We start from the raw sequence: 26,129 nt of genomic DNA, 5'->3' as shown, positions 1-26,129 counted from the left end.
CCCTAGTATACCGGAAATGAACTGTTTAGTGTAAGTAAAGCTGATACATCATTAGTAAATGGCTATAGTTAAGATATCAATGCATGTGTATGATTTATGTGTGCCAAACTGTTCTCACTCACTTGTACTCCTCCTCATCTTTAGAGTTCTTCTTCAGCTGATACTTCTTGGACAGATTCCTATAAGACATACAAAACAGTATTTTAATGGTGTCAATATTTTATGTTAAAATATTTTCTCCTATTAAACAACTATAAGCAAGTCGTTTGTAAATTAATTTTGTTTGTTTGAACAAGCCCAATACTGGCTCAACCAATGGTGTGAGTTTAGGGCGGGACTATCTGTTTGTCCAACCAATGGTAGATGGAGGAAGTGTTTAGTCGTCATTTTTGGTGAAGCTGGTGGTACATAAATTACACATTTTAAAGGTACACTGTAACTTTTTTTCGTCAGAATAATAAAAAAAATTGAATAAGTCAATTCCTCATCAATCCTTGTTCCAAACCGTGTTTTTGTGTTATATCGCCTGTGCGTTTCTCGTCATATCCGTAAATAGAGAAAAGTTGGTCACAGGCCACTTTGATGCATGTATGGTGTAGTGGTATAGGTTAGTTGCGGACATGACGGACACGCTGAATCTCAAACCTCTGGGGAATCACCCGTTTTAAAAAAAATGCAGAAAAGAGGAGAGTCTGCAGGCAAAAAGATAACGTGACAGAGCTCGTAATAAAACAAGGATCAACATAAGCTTGGCTTTTCAAAGATGGCGAGAACTGAGGAATCGAGGAATTACAAAAATGTTGTAAAAGCGATGGCGTTTTTAATCCTCAACTGGTGAGTGAGGTATTTTATTGAACAGATAAATTGCCTTATGTAGCTCTCTAACAGAGGTCACTGTAAAGCATTATCTATTGTGTGAAGAGTCATTTCATTATGGTTGTTGTAGCGCTGTGCTGGAATTTATTTTCAAGGACGTACCATGTCTAGTCAGCTTGAAATCCTTTCCATCTAAACTGGTCATATCTTTTAAGCCTAGTAGTGAATGTTTTATGAGCAGTAGGATACCCATATTCATTTGATGAGTCGAAGCACAACCAAACCAATGTTCTTCTGCAAAATGCATGCAGTTTTGTTGTTTAACCATTAGAGGGCCAAAAGATACTTAGTGTACCTCTAAATAGTCATTAAAAAAAAAAAAAAATTGTTAATTAATTTACATCCCCTCAGTTATAAAAACCAGCAAATTTAGCAAACATTTCTTCCACCAAAAAAAAATATAAATGATTGGTTTTGCAGAAAGCATGGCAAACTAAGACATTTTACTGTTTCAAATGTGCCTTTGTCTCCCGGTAATCTGAATGAATGAAATTGTGCATGTCAATGACAAATAACATCTAATGGTGCTTGTGGTGCAACGCGAGGCTGCGGAGCAAACAAAAGCTAATATTGTCACCATCAGAATAATCGTATCATCCCACCGAACAAGGCGTCCGATTCACGAGGCAGACCTTTGTCAATCAGAGTGGAAAATTGAGTACAGGACGACGTCAAATGACACAGTAAAAACTGTGCTTTATACATGAATATTATGTGATTAATTTCAAGAGGGCCTATAAATGGCTTAAAATCGATTATGATGGTGAGAGCGCATGCTGACGGTGCCGCCCCCTCTATGCTTTTTCCTGCAGCTTTCCTTCACTCTATCTCTCCCTCTCTCTGCACACACCCAACGGTAACTCCCAGGAGTCTGACGTGTTGCTAGGCAGATCACCATCTTGCAGTTTCTTGACAAGACCACACCGATGCAGTTGCTTTATTGTCTGCTAGTTTCCCTACGATCTGCCTAATGGGCCGCCCTATGTGTCAATACGCGACGGCAAATAGGAAAAAGGTTAACAAAGCCATAAATAAATCCTCATTAGAATAACCCAACCCAGCGGTTTTCAAAGGACTATTATTCCTCGGCCAGACAGATCCATGTCGATGCGGTTTATCTGCTAACATGTGCTTAGCGCTTAATAAATCTTTCACCCATGGCTGCGATCTGAACAAAAAAAAAAAAGCCTCTGGGAAATGTTGTGAATTAAAGACTCTTTCTTCAGAAACAAAATACAGTCTGGCACACTTCTTAAAAATAACAACAAAGCATGGATTGAGCAAACGGCCACATAAAAAGAGGATTTACTCTTATGAGATCAGAACATGCAAACAGAAAGGGCCTGTTCGGCGCGCGCCTGGTCGAATCGGCGAGCTCCAGCTGTGGGGTTCGTTATAAACGCTGAGGTTTCTCTGCGTATGTCTTTGAGCAGGAGCGCAGATGATGCTGGTAAGTCATCCAGTATCCTCGGGGTCAAAACTGCTGCTTAATAAACTTCCAAAATGCAGTCAGGAAGAAATATTACAGTATCAGTGGTGGATAATAAAAATGTAGGTCAGAGAGCTGTGGAAACCTAGTATCCATGGCAATACACATTGGACATGTGACCTGTTTAATGTTTGTTCTCACTGACATAATACATATAACAGCATCTTTATGAACATTTGCATAATACATTTGCCATTTAAAGTGAATCCTATGTTATCCAGATATCTGGCATATTCAGACTTAACTAATCAATTCTGACTAACAGTTCAGTACTTTGCTGATGCAGTGAAATATCAATCTGTGAGGATCAAAAATAGTATTTAATCACTGGATTATGCAAAAATAGAGAATGCAACATGGTTATTGAATATATGACTTAATATTATTATAATTTAGTGAATTATAATAATTATATATATAATCGTATTCAGAAAATATTATCGATGTGACTGTACTGACAGTATCAGATGATAACACAACTTGAATTGAGCTAGATAATGATCCTATTGTCTTTTGCTTTTGAAGTCATTTTATAATTAATGAACTTAGCAACATTAACAGTGTTATTGAACTGAACTGAATCAGCATTGAATCTGAATTGAGCCAAATAAAAAAAAATAATCTTCTGCTGAGCTTTACTGCTAAAAGTTGTTTCAAAACTGATGAATTTTGTAACATTAACACGTAATGTTTTTTTGCATAAAGCACTTAATAAATAAATGTGACATACAATTTGAGCAACTAAAGGATGATAACATGACCCTATCATTATAAGATCTACAAATATATGAGTTACACATCTTACCTGATCTGTTTGGCATAGCTCAGCTCGATTTCAGACCGTTCCTTCACAAACTTAGTGTAGCGCTCCAAAAACTCAATGCCCCACTGAGTGTGTTTCTCTAGATTATCAAACTGATCCTGCAAAGGACATCCAAAACAACAGACTGAAAGTTAACATATGAACGACTGAACATTTAGAGTGTCTCACGTTCATATCAATTACAAAAAATGAAATAGCAATTAAGGTATAGTGCCAAAAGGAACACTTTAGGAGATAAAAAAAGTATAGATTTTGCTTTGATGGATTATATATATAACTATGAAAGAGGACCCAAAGGAGAGATATCAAGTCATCCCATATAATTTCATGAGTTTGCAGTATTGTCTGACATTGGCAATGAGTCAGATCCATTATTCAGCAGTGCTAGCCCTCCAGCCGTAATGCTTATCACTATACACACAGTACAAACTTCATCCATCACAGAGCATTTAACTTGTTTTGAAACCTATTAACCACTAGGTTACTGTTACAAAACATATTGATCTGACTCTCCTGCGAGTACTATAGCTTTTAAAGCATTTGTCAGTTTTAATAGACAATTCTGAATAATGCTCAGTTTATTACTTATTAGCAATTCAACTGATGTTTTTATCCACAGTAACATTTTCAACATCTTTTATTGTCTGTAACTGTGTTTTTATGACCAATGACTTAAACTTTGACCAAATATTTCAGTAACACTTTAGTTTAGGGTCCAATTCTCACTATGAACTAGTTGCTTAGGATTTTGGCCATGTACCTTATTCCGCATGAGCATATTCAACATCCCTTAATCCTGCCCAATACCTAAACTTAACAACTACCTTACTAACCAGTAATAAGCCGTAATTAGGAGTTTATTGAGGCAAAAGTCATAGGTAATACTGAGAATTGGACCCTAATCTAAAGTGTGACCAATATTTTTATAGTTGTCTGACACAAATTAAAGCAGTTTTTAGAAATCAATAACTTATCCCTAAACTTAAATGATTGTCAAGTACAAGGAGCACTGTTGTCATACTATTGGATGAATGCATTCATTTATTGTTGTAGCTTTTAATTAAATTAAACAAGAATCTGCTGATTCAGATTATACTGTACGACTTCTGACATTTAACATCCATTAGCTTGGATTTAGTCCTGTAAATCCTTTTAAAATATCACCCTTGTAATATTTTATGAAGACTTACAGCTTCTACTGTCACCTGAGGAGGGTGGTGGCCACGCAAGATGATTTCACCCCATAACTTATTTCTAAATGGTTAAACTGATGATGTTCCAACCCACCCAAATTCCCTGGTCTCTCCTACACATATTACAACAACTTTAGATTAAGTGGGTCCTGGACTGAAATTCTGAACCTTTTTGGTTAGCACCCTGATTTTTAACCACTAGGCTATACAACCCCTGAATATTTTATCCTGCATTATGGTGTTGTTACTAGGTAAAGGTCCCATGATGTTACAGCTAGCCTAGCAAGGACCAGATATTATTAGAAAACGTTCAAATATTAAGACAATGTAATACCATAATAGAAGCTGTAACATGTGGTGCAACAATACAACACTGTTACTTTGTTACCTAGACACATTGCAACATTAAAGCTGAGAAAAGACATGCCTGGGAATAACCTGTGCACCTGCTCCAGCCTCATTCACTTGTGGTTAGGGACAGCATTAGCACAGGATTATTGCCATCTAGGGTATTTAGTCAACGCTGATGACTAATAACTGCATTAAACGAGCTTCAGGGAGCATGCATTTGCTTGCATTCAAATATCTGGACGTGCATGCATAAAATTCAGGGCTTAATTCGTGAAATGAAAGATTCCTGTAACAGTAGCTAGAATTTGCGGTCTGCTACACTGTAAAATGGGCGGTGCGGTGGGTTATTAATCCATCACTAATGGGCATATTCATGTTACTAATGCAAATCGTAAAGAAATTGTGCGCTATATTGCTCAATATCTTGCAGATGCATTCACCTCCATGCCTCACGTCGGTACTCACCCACAGCTCCGTCCCCCAACTGCAGCTCATGGTTTCAAGGCAGTTCCTCCGCGATAATCCTCTGTTTGAATGCATGCGTGATTTTCGCCCAGGAACAGCTTTCAGATATTAAAAAAGAATACTAACTGGTCTAATACCAGTGTATACCGTCAAGGATTTGTACCTCGATCGGCGAGACCGTCCGTTTTCACCTCCGCATTCTGTAAATTGCCGATGAAACTGGAAAATGGAAATGAAGATAATGCCTTGTGTACTCGTGCATTCACGCGCCTCAGAGAGAACTGGACGGCCACGCGCAGAGCGGCACGCAGCAGCGCCAGAATCCACCTCACAACACCAGTTACTCACAGATAAACTGATAACAAGACGTGTGCTCTCAAATATGTGGATTCGTGCGACTACGGATAAAGAGGAAAATGAATGGAGAAGGACATTTTGAAATCTTTTCTCTGAATAGATTTTCTTTCATTTCTTCCTTCTTTTGTCTTGTTCCAGGTGTGAAAAATAGTTTTAATGATTTCGTTTTTACTAGTTAGTTCTAGTTTATCTAGTGCCCATATAGTGTGCAATTTTGCTCTTATAAAATAAAGAAAAATAGTCAAATAAATGGACAAAGAAGTTTCAAGAAAAAATTCAGGAAAATATTTTTTAACTGTAAGTTACTTGGGTTAATACTAGAACAGTACTTCATTAAAATAGGTTTAATAATTGTAATGAATTTTTTTTTATATAATAACAGACCGCTTAAAGTAATTTTATGGACCCTTAGTTAAAAACCTTGGTTCTAAAGGAAATATTTCATATAATATTTAGTGTGTCATTCCAGATACCTGGCTGGTTATAAGTTAGGTCTTTGAAAAACAAGTTAATTTAGTAATCAGTTGCTATTTGGCGTCGAAATAAAATAACACACTAAATAAAATAATATAAAAATACTTAATTATCCAAAATTCATTCACAGAGATTAATAGTACATATCACCTTTTTTCCTTACATATATTTTTACTTATATTTTATTATCCATTATTATGTTGTTGTTTTTTTCAAAACAAGTACATAAAAAAAAAAAAAAATGCAGAGACCCTCAAAAGTCTTTTATGCGGACTTTTACTGTAAAAAAATAAGCGTTCTCTTCAGATGACCAACTTCCTGTTAGCAACCAGGCCTTGTGTGACAACGGTTCCTTGGCAGGATGTGTTGGTGTTACCGGTATACGCAGTTATACAGTTCATACAAGTATTTGTGATCATTTTTATTTAGCTAAAGTCAAATAAAAATCGACATTCTGTGACAGCGCTGTGAGAACCATAATGCAATAAATCGTTCGGCACTTAACGTCAGCTAACGTTAGTTCTGAAGTCATCTTTTCAACGCATTGCTAGCTAGTCAGGTTTTTTTTTTTTGTTGGGTTTAAAAGTCACAAACCCTTCAAGATGAGCGAACAGCTCAAATTCATCGTAGAACAGCTGAACAGGGAGCCTTTTAAGAAAAACTTAAATCTCATTACTTTCGATTCTCTTGAGCCTATGCAGTTACTGCAGACTTTAAATGATGTGCTGGCGGAAGTTGATCCAAAGGTGAGTCAAAAATTATCTTTATTATTACTGGTGCACAATATATAAAAATAATATAATAAAATATATTACATAGCAGTACATAACAGTATTCTTTATGTATTACAGTACATTTCTATTTCAGAGACTGGAGTGCTTTGCATATCTGTCATGTCTTCCCACTAATCATCTGTTTGTAACACTTTATCTTGATCCATGTATACTTTGTTTCAGCAAGCCCTCGATATACGTGAGGAAATCCCCGAACAGACAGCCAAGAGAATGTTTACTCTTTTGGGGATGCTGAAATACAAACCACCTGGAGGAATATCTGAAGTGTAAGACAGAAATAGTGATAAACGAGTATGTAACAGTGCACAAAAATGTATAGGTACATTGTATATACAGAACCAGTCATAAGTTTGGAAACATTACTATTCTTAATGTTTTTGACAGAAGTCTCTCATGCTCATCAAGGCTGCATTTATTTGATCAAAAATACAGAAAACACAGTAATATTGTGAAATATTATTATAATTTAAAAGTAATGGTTTTCTATTTTAATATACTTTAAAATATAATTTATTTATGTGATGCAAAGCTGAATTTTCAGCATTATTACTAGTCTTCTTCAGTTCTGAGAACATTCAGAAATAACATTTTCATAACTTAATGGGAATGTTAGCAAAGTGTTCAAGAACATATTTTTGTTAGCTGGGTTAGATCAGGATAAATGGGCACCATAGTTGGTGCCAAGATCGTTTTCTGCTATTCAAATAAAAAAGATGAAATTGATTTAAGTACTTCAGATATCCAGTCAGCTTTGAAATGTGCATTCCTCAACAGAAGCAGTTTTCGTCAGGGTTTGGTGGCAGGCAGTAAGCCTGTGGTGCACCCCATCTTGCACTGGCTGTTACAGAGGATTCCAGAGCTGAAGAAGAGAGCGTATCTGGCCAGGTTCCTCTTCAAACTAGAGGTTCCTGCTGAGTTTCTCCAAGATGATATCATTGCTGAGACCTACCACCAGGTATGCCTACTGAACATATGGCTTGGCCTTAAAAAAGATTTGTTTTTAGATTCTATTCTATTCTATTTTCATGATTGTACCCTGCTTGTGTATCTCCTATAGATTCTATTTGTGTTTGTGCATGATTTTATATTAAAGTCGCATGAAACGGAAGTTGTGATAGTCATTTCTTCTCTATTGTGACTCTATTGATCTGAGTGAAACAGCTTTTTGAACAAAATGTAGGGCGGGACTTGATTTTGTCCATGAGGAATTGATTGGATGGTTGTGGTTTTCTATTGGTCGATCTCATGTGAGTGACAGGTTGTCCCGCCCTCACGCCAGTAAACGCGTCATCAAAGAAGAGAAGAGATGTTGCTGCAAGAGGGAGGGGAAGTAATTTTGATTCAAGATTATGAGGGCACAGATAAATGGGTTTCAGGTCTTAAAAAGTCTTAATTTGCCCTTTTACAAATGAAGGCCTTGAAAAGGTCTTGAATCAGAGCAGAAAGTCTTATATGCATTGCAAAAAATGAATATCTTCCTCAGTATTTTTATCCTGTTTTCCAAGACAATTATATAAACATCTTTAAATCAAGATACATTTACTTGAGATGTAGATGTAAATGAAGTCTTCGAGAACTGAAGTGGGTTTATACTTAAAACAAGAACAAATATGTCAAATATCTTCCCTTTGAATTAAGTTGAATTTTCTGAGTCCATTGGCAGGATATTAGTTCTTGTTTAAACTCACTTCATTTTGAACAATTAAACAGAAAACAAGACTTTAGTTCATATTTTATTTCATTTTGCATCGCAAGTAAATGCATCTTGATTTAAGAATCGAGAATCTGGAAACAAGGCAAAAATACTGAGGAAGAACATGGCTTTTTTTTTACTTTTTTTTTTACAGTGTGATCAGAAGTGTTGCTAATACAAGTCATTGTGGTTCTCCCTAGGCATTTACATTTAAAAAATGTTGACTTATTGTTTTTCCTTCAGTTTAGTAATTAACATTTCTTTACTTGGTCTTAAAAAGTTATTTTAAAAAGTGCAATATTCCATTAAAAAAAATAAAATAATAATTGTCCATTTTGATTCTCATGGTGACTCTATTTTTTGTGCGTTTTTCAGTTGTTTTCATTCTATTGTTTTCACAGTATGAGGAGCTGGTGGAGGGATTCAAGAACATCCATAAAGAGTGTGAACAGCTGAAGAGCTCAGGTTTCTCCACGGCTGACATCCGGCGGGTAAGAAAGCCTACATTGCCAAAGTCCCATCTGGTCATGTAGTGTTTTGCATTATATATACAATAATAATGTGTCGCTGCAGGACATTGTTGCAATGGAGGAGGAGAAGGACCAACTTATCAAAAGGGTGGAGCGTCTTAGAAAGAGGGTAAGGAGCTAAAATCCTATAGAATCTGTATGTGAAACTAAATAAAATAATGTAATCGCATCTGCAAATACATTTACAGAGAACTATCAAAGAGAGCTGCTGATGTCACTGTTTAAAAGGCTAAAGCTGCCTTCAAACATTTGTGTATGATTGTTGCATTATGCCCCCTAGTGGCAGTTGCACAGAACTTTCAAGTTGGTCCTGAAGCAGCCTTTCGCTTATTCACCATGGTAAAATGAAGGAATAGCGAATGTAAGCTTCTGATAGAAAAACAAAGTATAGGTTTTAGGGCTAATCAATGTAAGTAATTATTTAAGAGTTTAATTATAGAATTTAAGAACAAAAAATGTAATGAATAAGAACATAATTATTCATAACCAGCCATTTTACTGAAATAGTGTTTAAAGAATGACATTTTAGAGGAAAAATATTATGTTCATCATTCTGAATACATCACATCCGGTCTGGCAGTCGCATACAGTCTAGCCAAAAAAGTTCTGATATTTCAACACATCCGAAAATTCCACATACGCATATGATTGTAACTCCTCACAGCCCCCAAATTGAAAATGAATGACAGTCTTTCATTCGTCGGAGATGACAGGATGATAGTGAAAAGATGGCATAACAGGAAACCCCATATAATGCCTGTTAGCAGGTTGCACCCACAGAATTTGGACAAAAGCTATTTTTGTTTGCATGATTATTGATTAATAGTTTAGCTAATTTGGTATTGCATTCAGCTGGTAATCAAAGTATGTAATAAAAAAAAAAAGTACTGTAATACAAAAACATATTTAAATCCATTTCATTCACATATTTGCACAGAAAATGTGAAATATCAGTGCTGATTCTGGTTTTTGTGTTGTTCTACTCCACTAGGTGGAAGCAGTGTCAAACCACAAGCGCATGCTGGAACTGGCCAGACAGTTGAGAGTGGAAAAAGAAAGAGAAGAGTCTCTTGCTCATCAGAAACAGGAGCAGAAAAACCAGGTAGAGACAGTCTGAATACTTGCAGGAATACGTCAGTTTGTGTGTTTATGTCTGAATAAACACATTGGAGCTCCATGACCTGTTTTCAAGCAATCACTGTCTACTGGACATTCTGATAGCATAGGCTGTGTTTTGTCTCTGGTGTAGCTCTTCCAGGCAGAGCAGAGACTGCAGAGATCTCATATCCAGCTCAAAGACTTGCAGCAGGCAGCCGCAGACGAAAAGCCAGAGAGTAAGTTGTTATACTTGAGGACACCTGTCCCAGAATAACTCAAGAGTGTTCTTGTTGTTAGAGCTAGTGCTGACAAAATGCAATGGTCATGGGTTCGATCCCCAGCGCGCACACACATATAAATAGGATTATTTTAAACAAAGCTGACTTCCTATTTATAAAGTATATACTATGCATAAATGATGGCGATTTGCCGACTTTTTTTAACCTTGTGTCATTTGTACCTAGTTTTGTGACCCTTTTTCAATCGTTTATTCCCAGTGTATTTGTTTTTTACTTCGTGATTATTTCTTGTGATCGCACATTGCAAGTTTCAGAACTCCACAACAGTTTCTTTGACATTCACTGAATCTTATTACACTCTCACTGCAATAGACAAGCGTTGCGACACAGAGTGAGATCCCTTTAGAACACACATGTGATCCTAAACCCAGAGCCGGACAGTAACGGAGTACATTTACTTGAGTACAGTACTTAAGTACAATTTTGAGGGATCTGTACTTTACTCGAGTATCATTTTTGGGGAGTACTCATGACTTTACTCAAGTACATTTGAGAGGCAAATATTGTACTCTTTACTCCACTACATTTCTATCCATAACCGTGAGTACCCGTTACTTCTAAAAAAATATTTAAAAAAAGGAAAAAAGAAACATCTCGGAAACCCTCAATTTGTTGTTTCCCTCTCAAACGTGATTGGATTGTGCAGGCGCCACTGATTGGGACAGCCTATCAGCAATCACCTTCAGCTTTCCGCCAAAGTCAACTCCATGGTCAGATTTAGATAAGAGACGAAACCATGGACGAAACAATGGATGAAGACGCAGCAGGTCCATCCCGGGAATGTGCCAACCCGTGGCCCCACCTCGCCAGACTATTTTCAATTTAATGATAGTTTTCGCTTCAAGTGTTTGCTGTGTTTACCAATGTAAGCACTGTGGCAGTAGTAATGCAATATTTAGAAAATGTACTCTTGTACTCTTGATACTCAAGTACTTTTAAAAACAAGTACTTCAGTACTTTTACTTAAGTAGACATCTGACTGTAGTACTTTTACTTGTACTTGAGTCAAATTTAGCAAGGGGTATCTGTACTTTTACTCAAGTAATGAAGCTGTGTACTCTGTCCACCTCTGCCTAAACCACAGGCCTCATGAAGAGACTTGAGGAGGACATCAAGTTCAACTCCTACATGGTGTCTGAGAAGCTGCCCAGAGAGTTGGAGAACATGAGAAAGGTGGTGCAGTACCTACAGAAGGTGGCGTCTGAGCCTGCTATGGGACAAGCAGAGCTGAGGGAGCTGGAGGACAAGGTCAGCCTGTGCGCATGGATGTGAATATTAATGTTAAAGTTCAAACTTTAACAAACACTGCTCTGTACTGTTGAGTATCGTTATGTTCAAAGTTTAGTTTTTTTTAAGGCATTTTTTTCAAATGTTTCTGGAAGAACTCTCTTATGTTCATTAAAAACAGTAACATTGTGAAATATAATTACAATTTAATATCATGTTCTATTTTAATATATTTAAAAATACAATTTATTGCTGTGGTGGCAAATATGAATTTTCAGCATCATTACTCCAGTCATCAATGTCACATGATCCTTCAGAAATCAAACATTTCTTATTATTATCATCAATATTTTCAGCACCTTTGATGAATAGAAAGTTCAAAATAACACTTTTTTGCAATAGAAATATTTTGTAGTAAATGTCTCTGCAATTTTTGATAATTTTATTGTGTCCTTGTTGAATAAAAGTATTTTTCTTTAAAAAAAGAAAACTCCAAACCTTTGAATGGTGGTGTATGTAGTAATGAAATGAGTCTTTTGTTCATTAGATCAGAGAAATCAACGCAGAGATCAACCATCTGATCGAAAAGAAGATGATGCGTAATGACCCAATGGATGATAAACTCTCTCTGTTCAGACAGCAGGTTAGATGTTATCTCTCTTTTTCCCTTTTCTCCCCTATGTGACTTTGAAAGTTTAAACAGGTGTTGTTCTTCACAATTTACCTGATGGGTCATGTTTATTTTGTTTTGCAAACTATCTTTATTCATGCAGGGTTGAGTAATGTGTGATTAAGTGTTTGCCCCTTAAGCCTTTTAAGCCCAACGTGCCCAGAATGGAAACACAGTGTATGGGTGACCATGTGACCTCTGGCCCAGAGTCCTGCACGTATGCGGGTGAACTGCTAATGTTTGATGTAACGGGTGGAATAATATTTACGTGGTCATTTGAGGTGTGGGAATCAATAGGCATGGGTGAACTGCGGGTCCAACAGCCAAGACTATTTCGACTCAATTCGTTACCCACTGATAGGCAGCTGCTTTCAAATGGTCCCGTGCTTATTTGTGTTCACGCTGTGCAGTCTAAAGGTTTCTAATCACAATGTGATTTGCAGCATTGAGGTCAGCGTTCGGACAGCTTCAGTCATTAAGGGAGGGGTCTTTGCTGGCATTCTGTTTATAATCTATTCGCAATTTGAATAAAAGTTTAATCTTTCATGCTGCTAAGAGTATCAACAGCCACATATACACTGCAGAGAGACAACCCCATTTCATTTCAGAGTGAATTTTCTAAAATAGTCCTGATATTGTGTGACCGTATAGGCTCATATTTGGCTATATCCTTATGGAGAGAACATTTAAATATGCACATTTGTTCAAAATAGCATGTATAGGCAGATTGTTCACATGATGTAAGCAAAAGTTTTGTATTGTTTACACGACTTTCTCATCTTTTTTTTTCTTTTAATTATTACCAGTGTGTTTATTTTTTCTTAAATGCATCTACTCAGAATGCTTAATGTTGGTTTGATAGCTTGTGTTACTTTTTTGTCTACCTGATGTAGTAGATTTAATGCAGGTACGGTTCAGATCGTGGTCTTTATGTCAAACTGGTCTGGTCGGGTACGAAATTAAATTAGTGCTGTTGTCAAATAACGGGTCGTGTGCCACGGTTAAGTACTGCTGGTGCGGGGCAGGTGCAGGTTTACCTAACAGGACCCGTGCAGGACTCTGCTCTGGCCTTCATAACCGTAATGGAGAGATGATGCACTTTGTCCTGCGAGTCTTTGAACATGAAAGAATGTTTGATGTTCTCTGATTTGCTAATACAACAGTGTGCATTTGTTTCATATGTAATTGCCAGATGTCTATTATCATAGCCTATTACATGGCTCTCCAGAATACTTGATTCTGATTGGTCAGTCAAATACCTTTGTATGACAACTAGACTGTATAATTGACGCAACTGATCTTCCTACACACAATGGTTTCTGAAGGTCTATGGGGCCATTCACACATAATGAAACAGGGCAGTGGATAAAAAAAAAACAAGGGATAGAGACATGTTTTTTTTAAAGTTGAACTTTTTAATTTGAGCGCTGCATTTTTAGAACGGCATTACAAATGCAAGCACAACAGTCAAACACATCTATCTATCTATCTTGCATGTGTTTACATTAAAAACGATGTAAAAGCAGCACAATGGAATGCAAAAAATGCATTCTGTGTGAACGTCCCCTAATGCTACTAGTGAGAATTCTTCTAATTTGCATTATGTTTTTGAATAATTTTTTTCACAAATTACATTTGTTTATCAGCATCAATATTGCAAATTTGCTTATTTTGTTAATGACCTGGAAATATTGCAGAATCTTACTTTTTTTTTTCTTTCTTTGTTGCAACCTTTTTATGAATATATTTACATTATAAACTTTTTAAAATATATTATAACTTAATATATATTCAGGTTGAAATTTTCATTTAAAAAAATTCTCATGTGGGAGACAATAAACCAGCAAAAACTTTTGTAAAATGCAATGAATTTGTTCTTTTAGGCTGCTATAATAGTCCATAAGAAGGAAACCAAGGTGGAGGAGTTGCAGGAGGCCCGTGAGGAGCTGGCAGCTGTGGAAAGAGAACTGAACATGAAGAGCAGTCAGGCACGAGAACGGGGCGGAGCGGAGCTGATCCGTGGAGATGAGGTACTGAACACACACAGCACAAAGAAACGCCGCTGCACGTGCTTCAGGGTTTATCTGCTTCTATATAGAAATATTACAGTATTTATTCTATTAAAACTTCTGTATTAACCAGGTTTTTGGCAGAGGGGAATGCCACAGCCCTCTTATTTATTCTCTCTAGTCATGTAGCACTGATTTAAAGAGGACCTATTATGCATTTTTACATTTTCAACTTAGTGTGTAATGTTGCTGTTTGAGCTTGAAATATTTCTGCAGAGTTACAAAGTGCAAAGTCACTCCAAAGAGAGTTATTCTCTATATCTGTAAGCAGGTTTTCTTCCTGCACAACAAAACACAATATTCTTAATAATTCCTGCCTAAGGCATATGCAAAAAAAGTGGGCGAGGCCTTGTTGAGTTGCGTTAGTAGTGTGTTGAAACTCATGGTTATGGTAAGGGGTATGACATTTCCGAAACACGCTCAAAGTGGCTGACCATTTACAACACACTGGTCCAGCCGACCAATCAGACTACACTTGTGCTTTTCAGAGGGAGGGGCTTCATAGAGACAAGAACTAATTAGAGCATTGATGACAGACTGGGAAGAGAGGTGCTGCAGCAATGTACAGTATGGGAAAAAGAATGTGTTTTTTGATCATTCAAGCATGAAAACATTCTAGTAGACCCCAAAAACAAAATCAAGATTTTGTAAAAGGGCAGTCGTGGCTTAATGGTTAGAGACTCAGACTGGTAACCCGAAGGTAATGGGTTCGATTCTCAATATACCATCAGGAAATAACTGAGGTGCCCTTGAGTAAGGCACCTAACCCCCAATTGCTCCCTGGGTGCCACAGCAAAATGGCTGCCCACTGCTCTGGATGTGCGTGTCCCATGGTTTGCAGTGTGTTTGTGTGTTCACTACTCACTCCTCCTAATGTGTGTGCACTAACTTGGATGGGTTAAATGCAGAGGACAAATTCCGAGTATTGGTTACCATACTTGGCCTTCACATAATATGGCCTCTTTAAAAAAAAAAAGCCATCTTCCCAACAGTGAATTACCCCTTTAAGCAGCACAGCTCTGATAGGGCAGGTGACAGTTACGTCAGTTGGCCTGAACTTTCTCACACTGCTCTCAGAGCCAGGGCTGTAATAGTTTTTCCCAGGATATTTCCTATAGCAACTGTCAGTGATGAACAGGCCTGTGTCTGTTTCTGAGACCTGTGAACTATCCTGTCCTCACTTTTTGCTGTCTGTCTGGATTTTTTTTTTTTAACAAGCAGACGTTCCATTCCCTGTCTGCCCTTCGGCAGAGATATATTGGCAGGGTGAGCAGATAGAGCGGCACCCTGGCTAAAATAGCCACCATCCCTCCCCCAATTCTAAACTTCCTGCGATTTTATCAGCCTCCCCACGATAACGCTTACTTCTGTCCATGGTTCATCCAACTGTGAACAGTAGCAGCCAAGTGATGGATAGCTGAAACTATAGAGGGAGTGTGTGTCTGTAGATGTGCAAGTCTGAGCTGCTGAAATAGACATAATCCAAGTATGGTCAACTTGTGGCACAAAATACAAGGAAAAAGAATGGAAGATAATGGCTTTTGGACCAGTGGGAGACCCATCTATGACCCAAATTAACCAGATAGATGAATGTGATATATATGCAGTATGTTTTATGTTGAATTTACAGAATGCTATTAAAAAGACAGAACAGAACGTGACATCATATCACAAACCTTGCAGTGTCCAAATAAATTTTGCATGCTCAAAGTCTAGTGTGACCACAGCCTTAAACCCTAAAATGACCCTTAAAATAAAAAACCGAATAATACACAAGTTTAAACAGAATAATTAATATAAGTGCTTTTATGAAATTATAATAAGCTTCACATTTCTTATTTTAAATCCTATGTACTTCCATTGTAAAGGCCTGGATATACTTCATTTTCCGTGTTCCACTCCCTCTCATGCAGTTACACAACAAATGCTGTCATTTGAGCTAGTATGTTAACTGTAAACTTGTATTGAACCTGCAATAATGCATTTAAATGCTCACGTGTTACTGCTTTGATCGTTTGTGATGATGGAACTTGAGAACACAGCACAGGATTATTCCTGCTCCCCTCCCAAATTGCCCCAACCTTGTCTGCCCTTGCTGTCTCAAAATACACAAAGCATAAACTCTCACACACAATCTCTGCATGCCCCAAGTGACATACGGCACATTGTGTGATTTCTGAGTTTGCTCTCTGGTGCCTCTCAACATTTATAGCCATTGGCAGTACAGACAGAAGAATAGCCTGAGCGAGTGAGCTGCCAGATGAAGATGTTTTTTATCCCCTCTGGCTGCATGCCTGCGGACTCAGGTTTCTTTTGTTGCGATCCACTGAGATGTCCCAGTGCCACCCTGGTTTGCCCCTTCTTCACACCCCCTCATTCCTCAGAGCTGTTTTCTCTTAGAGATTCTCACCTTACCAGAGACTGAGCCAAGGCCACAATGTTCCCCTGACTTTGTCTCATTGCATCCCTTAGCCCACACATGCACATGCACCTCGGGTGGTGTGTGTGTGAATACCATTTTCCCATGTTAGATGACAGATTTGCTCTGTTTGCAGTCATTAGTGAGACATGGTCACTCAACCAGGGCTCATTGTGTTTGTGATCTGTGTTGATCCTGTCTGAAATATCCAATGTCACATTTTCTCTTTGCACAGCAGATTCTTTTGTGTGAATTTGGATTTCCCTTTTTTTTACTTATTGACTGTCCATGTTATTGTATACATACAAGTATTCAATGTCCAAAATGTATAATTCATAAGCATTTACTGTTTTTTTTTTATTTCGTTTTTTTTATAATAGTTGACACGTAGGCCTAGTTGACATGAAATACACCTACTTTTTGGGATTATCTGCTGTGACACATGCTATACTTCATGTAAAACTACTTCAAATTGCATTTGGCTTAGTTTTTTTAAATAATAATTATGAATGCAGATTAAGTGACCTAAAATTAAACTATGATTAATTGAGAAACCATATGAGTGCTTATGTTTTTAAAAACGTCACACGACAGGACCATTTAAAATTAACTAGTGATGGAAAAAGGGAAATTAAAAATTGTGGAAAACTTACATGAAGTATATCCACATAAATTTTATAATCATAAATTTATTTACTTCACATCTTGATAAAGAAAAAATATTATTTGACTATTTATTTGAGTAGTTTTTCTTGGATATTTTCTGTTTATTTACCAGCCTTTTTTTTTATTCTTGTTTTTCTCTTTTTATTGCCCCTTTTCCTTATTGTCTTTTATTTTTATTATAGTCTTTTTAACTGTTGTTTTTCTTTGCTTTTTTATTGTCCTTTTCCCATGTCTTGATTAAGGTTTTGATTTTTCTGCCTGTGTTTCAGTTTAAGCGATATGTGGCCAAGATGCGTGGCAAGAGCAGCACGTATAAGAAAAAACGTCAGGAGATTGCTGAGCTGAAGGCAGAGTACGGTGTTCTACAGAGGACAGAAGAGATCCTGAGAGAACGACACACAGCTGGACAACAGCAGCTGGTAGGTGCACATCATTCTATTGCTCTCTCTCCTTAAGGCCTATAAACGCTCATACTTTGTTCAAACTTTTTTGAACACAGACAAAAAAGCAAGCCAGGCCAACCTTGCTTTTCTTATTACAAATTACTGTCATTTGTATTTATTTGAATTTCAATTTTTTTTAAATCCACTTCCTTGCATTAAAATTCGAATCTGCATCCTCTTTGGTACATTAATTCAAATTAAATTCAAATTCAGGGATTGAAATTCCTCTAAATGTTGATAAATCCTGCTAAACGGCCACCTTTGTTCTGCTTTCATCAATAATGTTTTAGCTCGTGTCTATCAGTGTATCATTTCAGCATTTTATACGCACTGGTACATAATCTACCTTCCCTGTACCCATCCCTGTCTATACAAATTGCATTAATGCTGGAGTTACAGCACCTTCCTGGAAATGACTTCACACCTCTGAATCCTCCCTGCCTCTGACTTGCCCATTTGACTCAGAAAGGCTGAGCTTGGGCTATTTGTGATCACGGCATTTGCTCCCTGTCTGCGTCCTATGCTGTTATTTTTTGAGTAGGGGAATTTTCCCCCTCAGTTTTGCAGTTGGTTCCATGAGCCTGGGCCTGGGCCTTTCACACACAATAAACCGAAATAAATCCGAAAGCTTTATGCTGAAAATAAGATCAAAATACCATGAGCCAAGTTTAAACAATACGGTATGGTGGCTGAGAGAGCCCAATGCGCTACAGCTGAAGCAAACACATAGACAAATAGAAAAATAGAAAAAACAAATAGAACCCTCCCCAGCAAATTAAGAAAGCATCTTCATCAGTTGGACAACACATGTGCTGTAAATACTCACAACGCAACTAAATACAGAAACACACTACAAATACTCACAACGCAACTAAATACAGAAATGCGCTGCAACATTTCACAGTTAATTGTGTATTCTGTCAAATCATGCAGGCTAATAATATCCAAAAGGCTAAGGAATCTTACGATCAGGATGTTAAAATAAACTAAAAACCCCATGTTTCAGGTCATCGACAGCCAGGTTCGTCACTTGTTGGGGTCCACTTGAAGTGTGTCTATATTTGTTTGAGTTGTGAGTATTTACAGCGCGTTTCTGTATTTGGTTGTGTTGTGAGTATTTGCAGGCGTTTCTGAATTTGGTTGTGTTGTGAGTATTTACAGCGTGTTTCTGTATTTGGTTGCGTTAACTGTGTTGCATTGCATAGCAACCAGACAGAATACCCTAGCAACGACCCGGCAACCACCCAGTTAGAATCTCCTAACAACTGCATAGCAATGCCATAGCATCCACAGCTACCTAGCAACACCTTAGCAACCATCCAGAAACCTTAGCGACACCCTTGCAACCATCCAGAAACCTTAGCGAGACCCTTGCAACCAGAACATCCTAGCAATACCCTAGTGAGCACCTAGCAACTGAAGTAGGAAGTACGAAGAGGTACTGCGTAAAATGCATTTTCACTGGCACCGTTTTGAATTTTAATATTTTGATACTGAAACTTACATAATAAACATACATTTATTGGTTACCACATTGATTTTTCACAGTAACAAGAGATCTGTTTATGTCTGTTGTCCGATATGTTATATAATATGGACATTTTACAAAATATAAATTGTTGAATTGGTGCATTTTGTTAAAGCATTATGTCACTATAACTATTTACAGAACCAAACTGGAACTGTAATCACAGCACTAATCTTTTTGTTTTGTTTTTTTACCACTACTAACATTTGCATATTTCAATTTCCCTGACTAGTCGTAACATGTTTAGGAGATGAAGGCAAGTTGAGTTGAGTCGGACTGAAGTGTCAAAATCTGATTAGTCATGTAATCTTCCCAGGATGTAATGCTCAGCACATTTCTGTCCTATAAAACCCATGGCCGTTAGTTTCAACTTGACCTGTGAAGTTCCCTCTGTACCCAGAGAATAAAGTGCTTTGCACTGCAATTTGTGGCTTTGAGTCCTGACTGTCTGTACAGACACAACCCGTCAGAAAGTGCTTATCCATGACACTAGCCGTGCACAAACACACCAGCCTTCGAAATTTGCATTACATCCAACTTTTGTTATCACAAAGAAAGAAAGAGATGCAAGAATAACATGAAACGGCATTGACAGTTATTTCAGATTTCATAAAATCACCAATGATATCATCATAGGTAGCCAATAGCCAATTCTTTTAGCTATTTCACTTTATTAAGAAACTGAAAACAGAGAGCGGCTATATAGTATTCAACGGATTTATGAATAAGACCGTGAAATTACCATTCCACATTCCACATTGTCCAATGAAATTTGAGCTGCTTGTGCTACATCAGGATTGGTTTGTGTATTATACATGACAAATGGACATGGCTGAATTATGTAATATGTAAATTTTTAATTGAATAGACATACTAGCGATCACTAAGAGAGCCATGGCCCGTGGTTCTCGATTGCTTTTGTAAACTAGACTGTGTGGTCACAGTTATGAATTTGCAACCACTGACATAAACTCCTTGTAAAAATCAAATGAGGCCAGGGCGCTCGAGACTTTAGAAAAAATAAAAAGCCTTTATTTATTCATGGCTATAAGATTTTTAAAAACATTCATATATTTGCATATAAAAGAGTGAAAACTGGTTATAACAAGCTTGCAGTGTCAGAATGCCAGTCTGTCAAGTCTGAAGCAAGAGGCAAAGCCATAACCCCCTGGGACATTTATTATGTAAGTAAATGGGGCCAATTTTGAATTCATTATAAGTTTGTTGCTACAAAGGTTGGCTAACATGGTTCAGATCTTGCTTGATTTGTGCAGCTCGCAGCTAAAATGTTATGAAGTACCACTGATTGGTTACCTTATGCAAATAGTATACTCAAACTGAGAAACATTTCAGTGAGTAATCTAATCAAACTGACAAGGTGAATAAACATTTGTTCTATTTATGCTTTGTTTGTGTTGTCGTGCTCAGCAATCACTGGAGGCTCAGCGGGGGATCTCAGGCTACAGTGATACTCAGGAAGAGCTGGAGAGAGTCTCCGCTATCAAGAGCGAGCTGGACGAGATGAAGGGGCGAACGCTGGACGACATGTCTGAAATGGTGAGCCGGGCCAAGTACATGAAATCAAACCGCCCCCATTCTGAATTCACTAAATACCATAACAAAACATTAAAACTATGTTTCTTTAACTGACTTTTTCATGTGAATGCATTTGGTAGTTTCTCTCTCGGATCATCATCTCTCATGAAGATTTGTGTTAATTTAGGTAAAAAAGCTGAATTCAGTGATAGCACAGAAGAAGTCTGCTCTATCTCCACTGATAAAGGATCTGAGAGCTCTGAGACAGGAGCATGCGGTGAGTGTTTAGCGTCAAGCAAGATACTGGAGATACAAAGCCATTTGTTTCTCACCCCATACTGAGAATCACTATCAACTACAAAGAGCCAATCAGCATATCAGCTCTGTCAGAATTATATTCTCTTTTGTTTTGCTTGTTAAAACAGGAGCTCGCTCCAGATTTTGAGCAAAAAAAGGGTCAGTATGACACCTGTGCTGCAGGACTGGAGAGCAACAGATCCAAACTGGAACAGGTACTCTATTATGGGGCTCAACCAGGGTTGTGTAACATTCACACTGAATTGAGAGCATATTTTAAATGAAACTCCTAAGACTGAATTGAGACTTGCAGAATTATAATTATAATTTGAAATCAAGAAAGTAGAATTAAATGTTTAATTCTGCATTTAACTTTTCATTATGAATAACCCATAAACATTTTTTTATACACACAAGATCTGAAGTTTTTCCAGAAACATTCGATTATTTTAAAAATTAAATATATATATTTTATGGTGATAGTAATAATTAAATGTACATTTATTTATAGTGTATTTTAGATTGATATACATTATCTATAAAATTGTACTTATTTTTATTAAATACAGTGAAATTATATATATATATATATATTTCATTATATAGAACTAATAACTTTCATTTAATAGGCCATGGTGGAAAATTCTGTTTTTCAGTTAATATTGAAAATATTCAAAATGGAGCCAAAATGCATGATGGATAAAAGTATATTTAATTAATAAACTATATTATTTCACTATAAACTATAAAATATATTAAAATATTTTCAAATATATTAAAATATTTTCAAATATATTTAAACTTTATTTAAATGTATCGTTTTTAATGTATTTGTATTTGGATAGCTAAACAACAAAGCAGGTTTATATCTTATATTTATTTGAAGTGCAAGTATTCCTCTCAGTCCAATTCATATTCAGCATCCTGTGTGGCCAATGCGGTTCAAATTCCAAAAATAGCTATTATATAATTCTTGCCTAACCTTGGTCTCATCTTGTCTGTTTTTTAGCGTCTTATGAAATAATATTTTGGAATATAATTAGATGAGCAGAGCAGACAGTGATTTAATGTCCTGATGTTATACAGGAAGTGAGGACACTCAGGGAAGAGACTGCACAGGAAGAAAGCCGTTATCATCACATTAACTGCATGAGAGAGGTAAACACCCATTTTCCTCTTAGACATCAGAGATTTCCAGCCCTGTTGTTTTCTCTCACTCTTCCCTCGGCCCTCTCCTTCACAGATTATTGAGAGTCAAATGCAGAGAGCTGCCGAGCAGAGTAAGATCAATCAGTCAATGGACTTACAGGTGCGGAGGACGGCTCTCAGGTACGAAACTGAAGATATATCTGCTATAGAGAAACCTCAAAGCTCCAGTGAAAAGACAGACATGCACAAACACATGAATTCGTGCTTCATAACTGATAAACAAATGATCCCTGAGAGACTCTTTTGAGCTCGCAGCTCTCAGCATGCCTGCCTGCCTACTGCTCAGAATGGCTTTTGTTTCAGCTATGCTTCAAGTATCTATTCACCCATTTTTGATCCATACAGCCTACACATTTGAAAAGTTTAGCACAATTTCTGTTACATGTGGAAGTGGGCGGTAGCCTTTTGGTTAAGGATTTCAGCTGTCAACACAAAGGTTGCAGGTTCAATCCTAAGCAGGAGTGACTCAGGAATTGGAGAATTGCTGTAATCATAAATCATGTTATTTTGCTTATTGTTAGATAAGATTAGCGCAATGAAAGTGTATTTGGATACCTGCTCAATAGAAAGTAACTAAATGTGACATTTAAAAGGGTTGTTCATAATTTCCTCACCCTCATGTCGTTTCAAACCTGTATGATTTTCTTTTTTTGTGTAGAACAATAATAATAAATTGTGTAGAATTTATTTGAGAGCAGGATCAGTCAAGCCCCAAAACATAAAAAGACCCCCAAAAATATTGTAAAAGTGGTCAAAATGACTTAAGGTTTTGGAAGACTTACTGTATTTTACAGAAAATAAGTAGCACCTGACAATAAATCGCACTGGGTCAAAATTGCATTGTTGAGAGAAAAACAAAAAACAGTTGTGTCTGGTAAATAAAACGAAACGTTTACAACCATTATACTCTACAACAAATCCTTTCAATTTAATTCAGAGCAGAACAGGAATGAAAAAATAAGTATAAAACAAACATAAATTCTAGTGGCATTTATTATAAACATCATTTATTGTAAATGCCTAAACTAATTTCAGTTAAAGCAAAACTGAAACTACTGGGGTGTGGGAAATGCACTATACAAATAAACCTCACATACTTCTCTCATTCGGCACAAATCCAAATGTGTATTCTGGAAAATACAGCAAGTATATCTTGAACACTATAAGAGAACATGTGAGAACATGAAGACGGAGTTTGTTAACTGAACTAAAACAACTATTCCTTTAAGGAATCATTGTCTATCCTTCCCTTGCAGAGAGAAGTACATCTCGAACACAGCTGAGCAGGAGTCCTTGGGCAAGGTGAGGAAGACCGTCTTTGACCATCTGTCGAACCTCTCTGACTCATAACTTGGTTCCGCCAGGTCGTTCACTTGTCTTTATCTCATCTGTCGGGCTCAACTTGGTGTTAGCGAAGAGTGGGGGGGCCTGGCCTCTGACATATTTCGGCTAAACCGCGTGGAGCATGCGATCAGTGTCACGCCACATCATGCCAGTGTTAGAACAAAGCTTGTGTAATCATTGCCCTCATGTCTAACCAGTGGACCACCCTCTCAGCACGGTGGAAGGAGAGACGACGGTATGCCAAACTCTCCCATAACTGCCCGTCCTGCCCTTTAACTGTTTACTGCTGCTACTTTACAAGCTTTCTGAATCCATGAATTACACCAGATTTGACTTCCGGCACATGGGTACAATAAATTGAATGGCTCAGCAAGAATTTGAAATTCGGATAAGGTATCGTGGGGTCAACCGTGCTTTGAACATATGTAAATGATTGTTTTTATCTCCAATTAGCATCAGAACATGCAGCACTAGACGTGTTTTTCAAAGCCGCTGAACATTGTGTCTCTGTGGTTCTCTCAGGTTCTGCGTCAGCAGGTGAAGCAGGTGCGAGAGAACCAGGAGCCCAATATGAGACAGATGAAGATGTGGAAGGACCTGGAGACGCTGTTGGAGTGCAAGAAGCAGTGCTACCTCAAGGCTCAGAGCCAGGCGCCTATTGGGCACGTCATCCAGGATGTTGGCAAGGATATGCTAGTTCTGTGATGCCATTTCCCATGTAAAAGTTGTCTTTCTGGTCATTAATATATGAATAATAATAATAATAACAATATATATACAATTGTGTGTATATTATTTATGATAAAACTGTATATTAATACGCATATGTGCATTCTAAAGTAAAAGAAATCTCCGAGAGTTGTCTGAATAAGAGTGTTCAAAGCTGACACACTAACTTCCAACAAGTCCCTAGTCTCGGTTTTGACACGTCTTTAAGAACAGAGCTCCAGTCTATGTGTCCGCAGATAACGCCTAACAAAGTGCTACACTTTGGATGCGCCTGTGCTCCAAGCTATTTTGGGAAACAACAGCCATGACCTTGGCCAGAAGAGCTGTCCAATTTAGGAATTCAGTTAGATCTCCGAATGTTGCTCTGTCATGGTAGTGCTAAAGTAGTAAACACTCATTTGTCCCATCATCATACACTTAGTAAAAAAAAAAAAAAAGTGGAATGGAAAATCCCTGTATGGAAAAGGCTAGTTCACTTCTATCTTTGTTTGAAAATTTGAAATAAAACAATTATCTAAACATATTGTATCATAGAACATATTGTAAATTAACAATTTATACAGTTATGCAGTTGTTGTATTTATATTTTTAAGCATTCTAATTTAGAATCTTCAGCAGTTCAGAATCAGATCCTGTATTCTGCAGATGCCATTCTGCTGATTCTTTTTAGAACCTCTAGTAAAACTTTCTTTCTCTCTTTCTTTTTCTGTCTGGTGCATTCATCCATCTGTTATGTCATTGTTTGGACAATAATTATTATCCCCAAAGAACACATAACCATAAGCATATATGAACTGATCATTTCTATACAAATATACATATATACATATATATTTCTATACATATATACAGATCTCCAGAGTGGTAATTCATTCATTTATTCTTATATTAATAATATGCATAGGTCACCCTGAGTAGGTGTAAGCTTTGCATCCTCACGTACTGTTGCATATCCGTGTGTCTGCACAGTATAATGAACATCTGGCAGCTTGAAATGATTTAATACTGAGTCAGTCTCATTCAAAAGGCCCACATCATAATCACAGTTTGATTTTCTTTTACCAGCAATTAGAGTAAAATAGAAAAGTACTATTAGTTTTACATTCCAAATGGGTATATAAGTTGATAAAAAGTAATCTGTAATACTTGTACAGATTTAATTTTTATACTTATTTATTAAATTATTAAAATTATTTTAGTTGAATACATTTACTGAACTGAACAAACGTGGCTTAAAATCAAAGTATTAATGTTTCAAATATATATATATATATAGGCTATATATATTTATATATAATATATATATATATATATATATATATATATATACACACACACATATTGTTTTCATGTTTATTTAAAATAAATAATACTAAAAGATTATAATAAAACTTAGATTAAATTTATGATAAAAATTATTTTTCACCAATAAATAACTTTCAATGACTTTCCGAGATTCAGACATTGAAAACATCACAGAGATTTATTTTTTGTATGAATGTTAAAAAAAAAAAAAAATGTTATGTACTTTATACAGACAAAGAAATTGA

At 36.8% G+C, this 26,129-nt stretch overlaps 2 protein-coding genes across 5 annotated transcripts in view; one reads left to right on the top strand and one right to left on the bottom strand.

The window, feature by feature from the left end:
* The window catches only part of fnbp1a (formin binding protein 1a), a 31,548-nt gene extending 26,045 nt beyond the window's left edge, over positions 1-5,503 (bottom strand). For all 4 annotated transcript variants that reach the window (XM_084390080.1, XM_084390081.1, XM_084390083.1 and 1 more), the window contains exons 1-3: positions 5,198-5,503; positions 3,171-3,286; positions 123-179 (exon numbers count right to left, since the gene is read on the bottom strand). In XM_084390080.1, the coding sequence (XP_084246206.1) occupies positions 123-179; positions 3,171-3,286; positions 5,198-5,272 (248 nt within the window). In that variant the 5' untranslated portion in view covers positions 5,273-5,503. The remainder of the gene's footprint in view (positions 1-122; positions 180-3,170; positions 3,287-5,197) is intronic.
* Positions 5,504-6,323: 820 nt separating this feature from the next.
* Positions 6,324-25,095, top strand: ift81 (intraflagellar transport 81 homolog). Its single transcript, XM_084389353.1, has 18 exons — positions 6,324-6,774; positions 6,985-7,088; positions 7,597-7,777; positions 8,917-9,006; positions 9,089-9,154; positions 10,037-10,147; positions 10,295-10,379; positions 11,527-11,690; positions 12,217-12,312; positions 14,223-14,369; positions 17,763-17,912; positions 20,893-21,021; positions 21,188-21,277; positions 21,426-21,512; positions 22,384-22,455; positions 22,541-22,626; positions 23,763-23,808; positions 24,373-25,095. The coding sequence occupies exons 1-18, from the start codon at positions 6,631-6,633 to the stop codon at positions 24,553-24,555; spliced, it is 2,031 nt and encodes a 676-aa protein (XP_084245479.1). The 5' UTR covers positions 6,324-6,630; the 3' UTR covers positions 24,556-25,095.
* Positions 25,096-26,129: the final 1,034 nt, after the last annotated feature.

Source organism: Rutilus rutilus (genome assembly GCF_951802725.1).
Source record: "Rutilus rutilus genome assembly, chromosome: 19".
NCBI lineage: Eukaryota > Metazoa > Chordata > Actinopteri > Cypriniformes > Leuciscidae > Rutilus > Rutilus rutilus.
The sequence above is the reverse complement of the archived record's forward strand: the minus strand, read 5'-3'. Positions and strand labels throughout refer to the sequence as shown.

Bases quoted from the DNA above. Each gene is read 5' to 3' on its own strand.
- ift81 (XM_084389353.1), top strand. From the start codon at position 6,631: ATGAGCGAACAGCTCAAATTCATCGTAGAACAGCTGAACAGGGAGCCT. The intron at 6,775-6,984 runs GTGAGTCAAAAA...ACTTTGTTTCAG, and splicing joins TGGCGGAAGTTGATCCAAAG to CAAGCCCTCGATATACGTGA. The intron at 9,155-10,036 runs GTAAGGAGCTAA...CTACTCCACTAG, and splicing joins TGGAGCGTCTTAGAAAGAGG to GTGGAAGCAGTGTCAAACCA.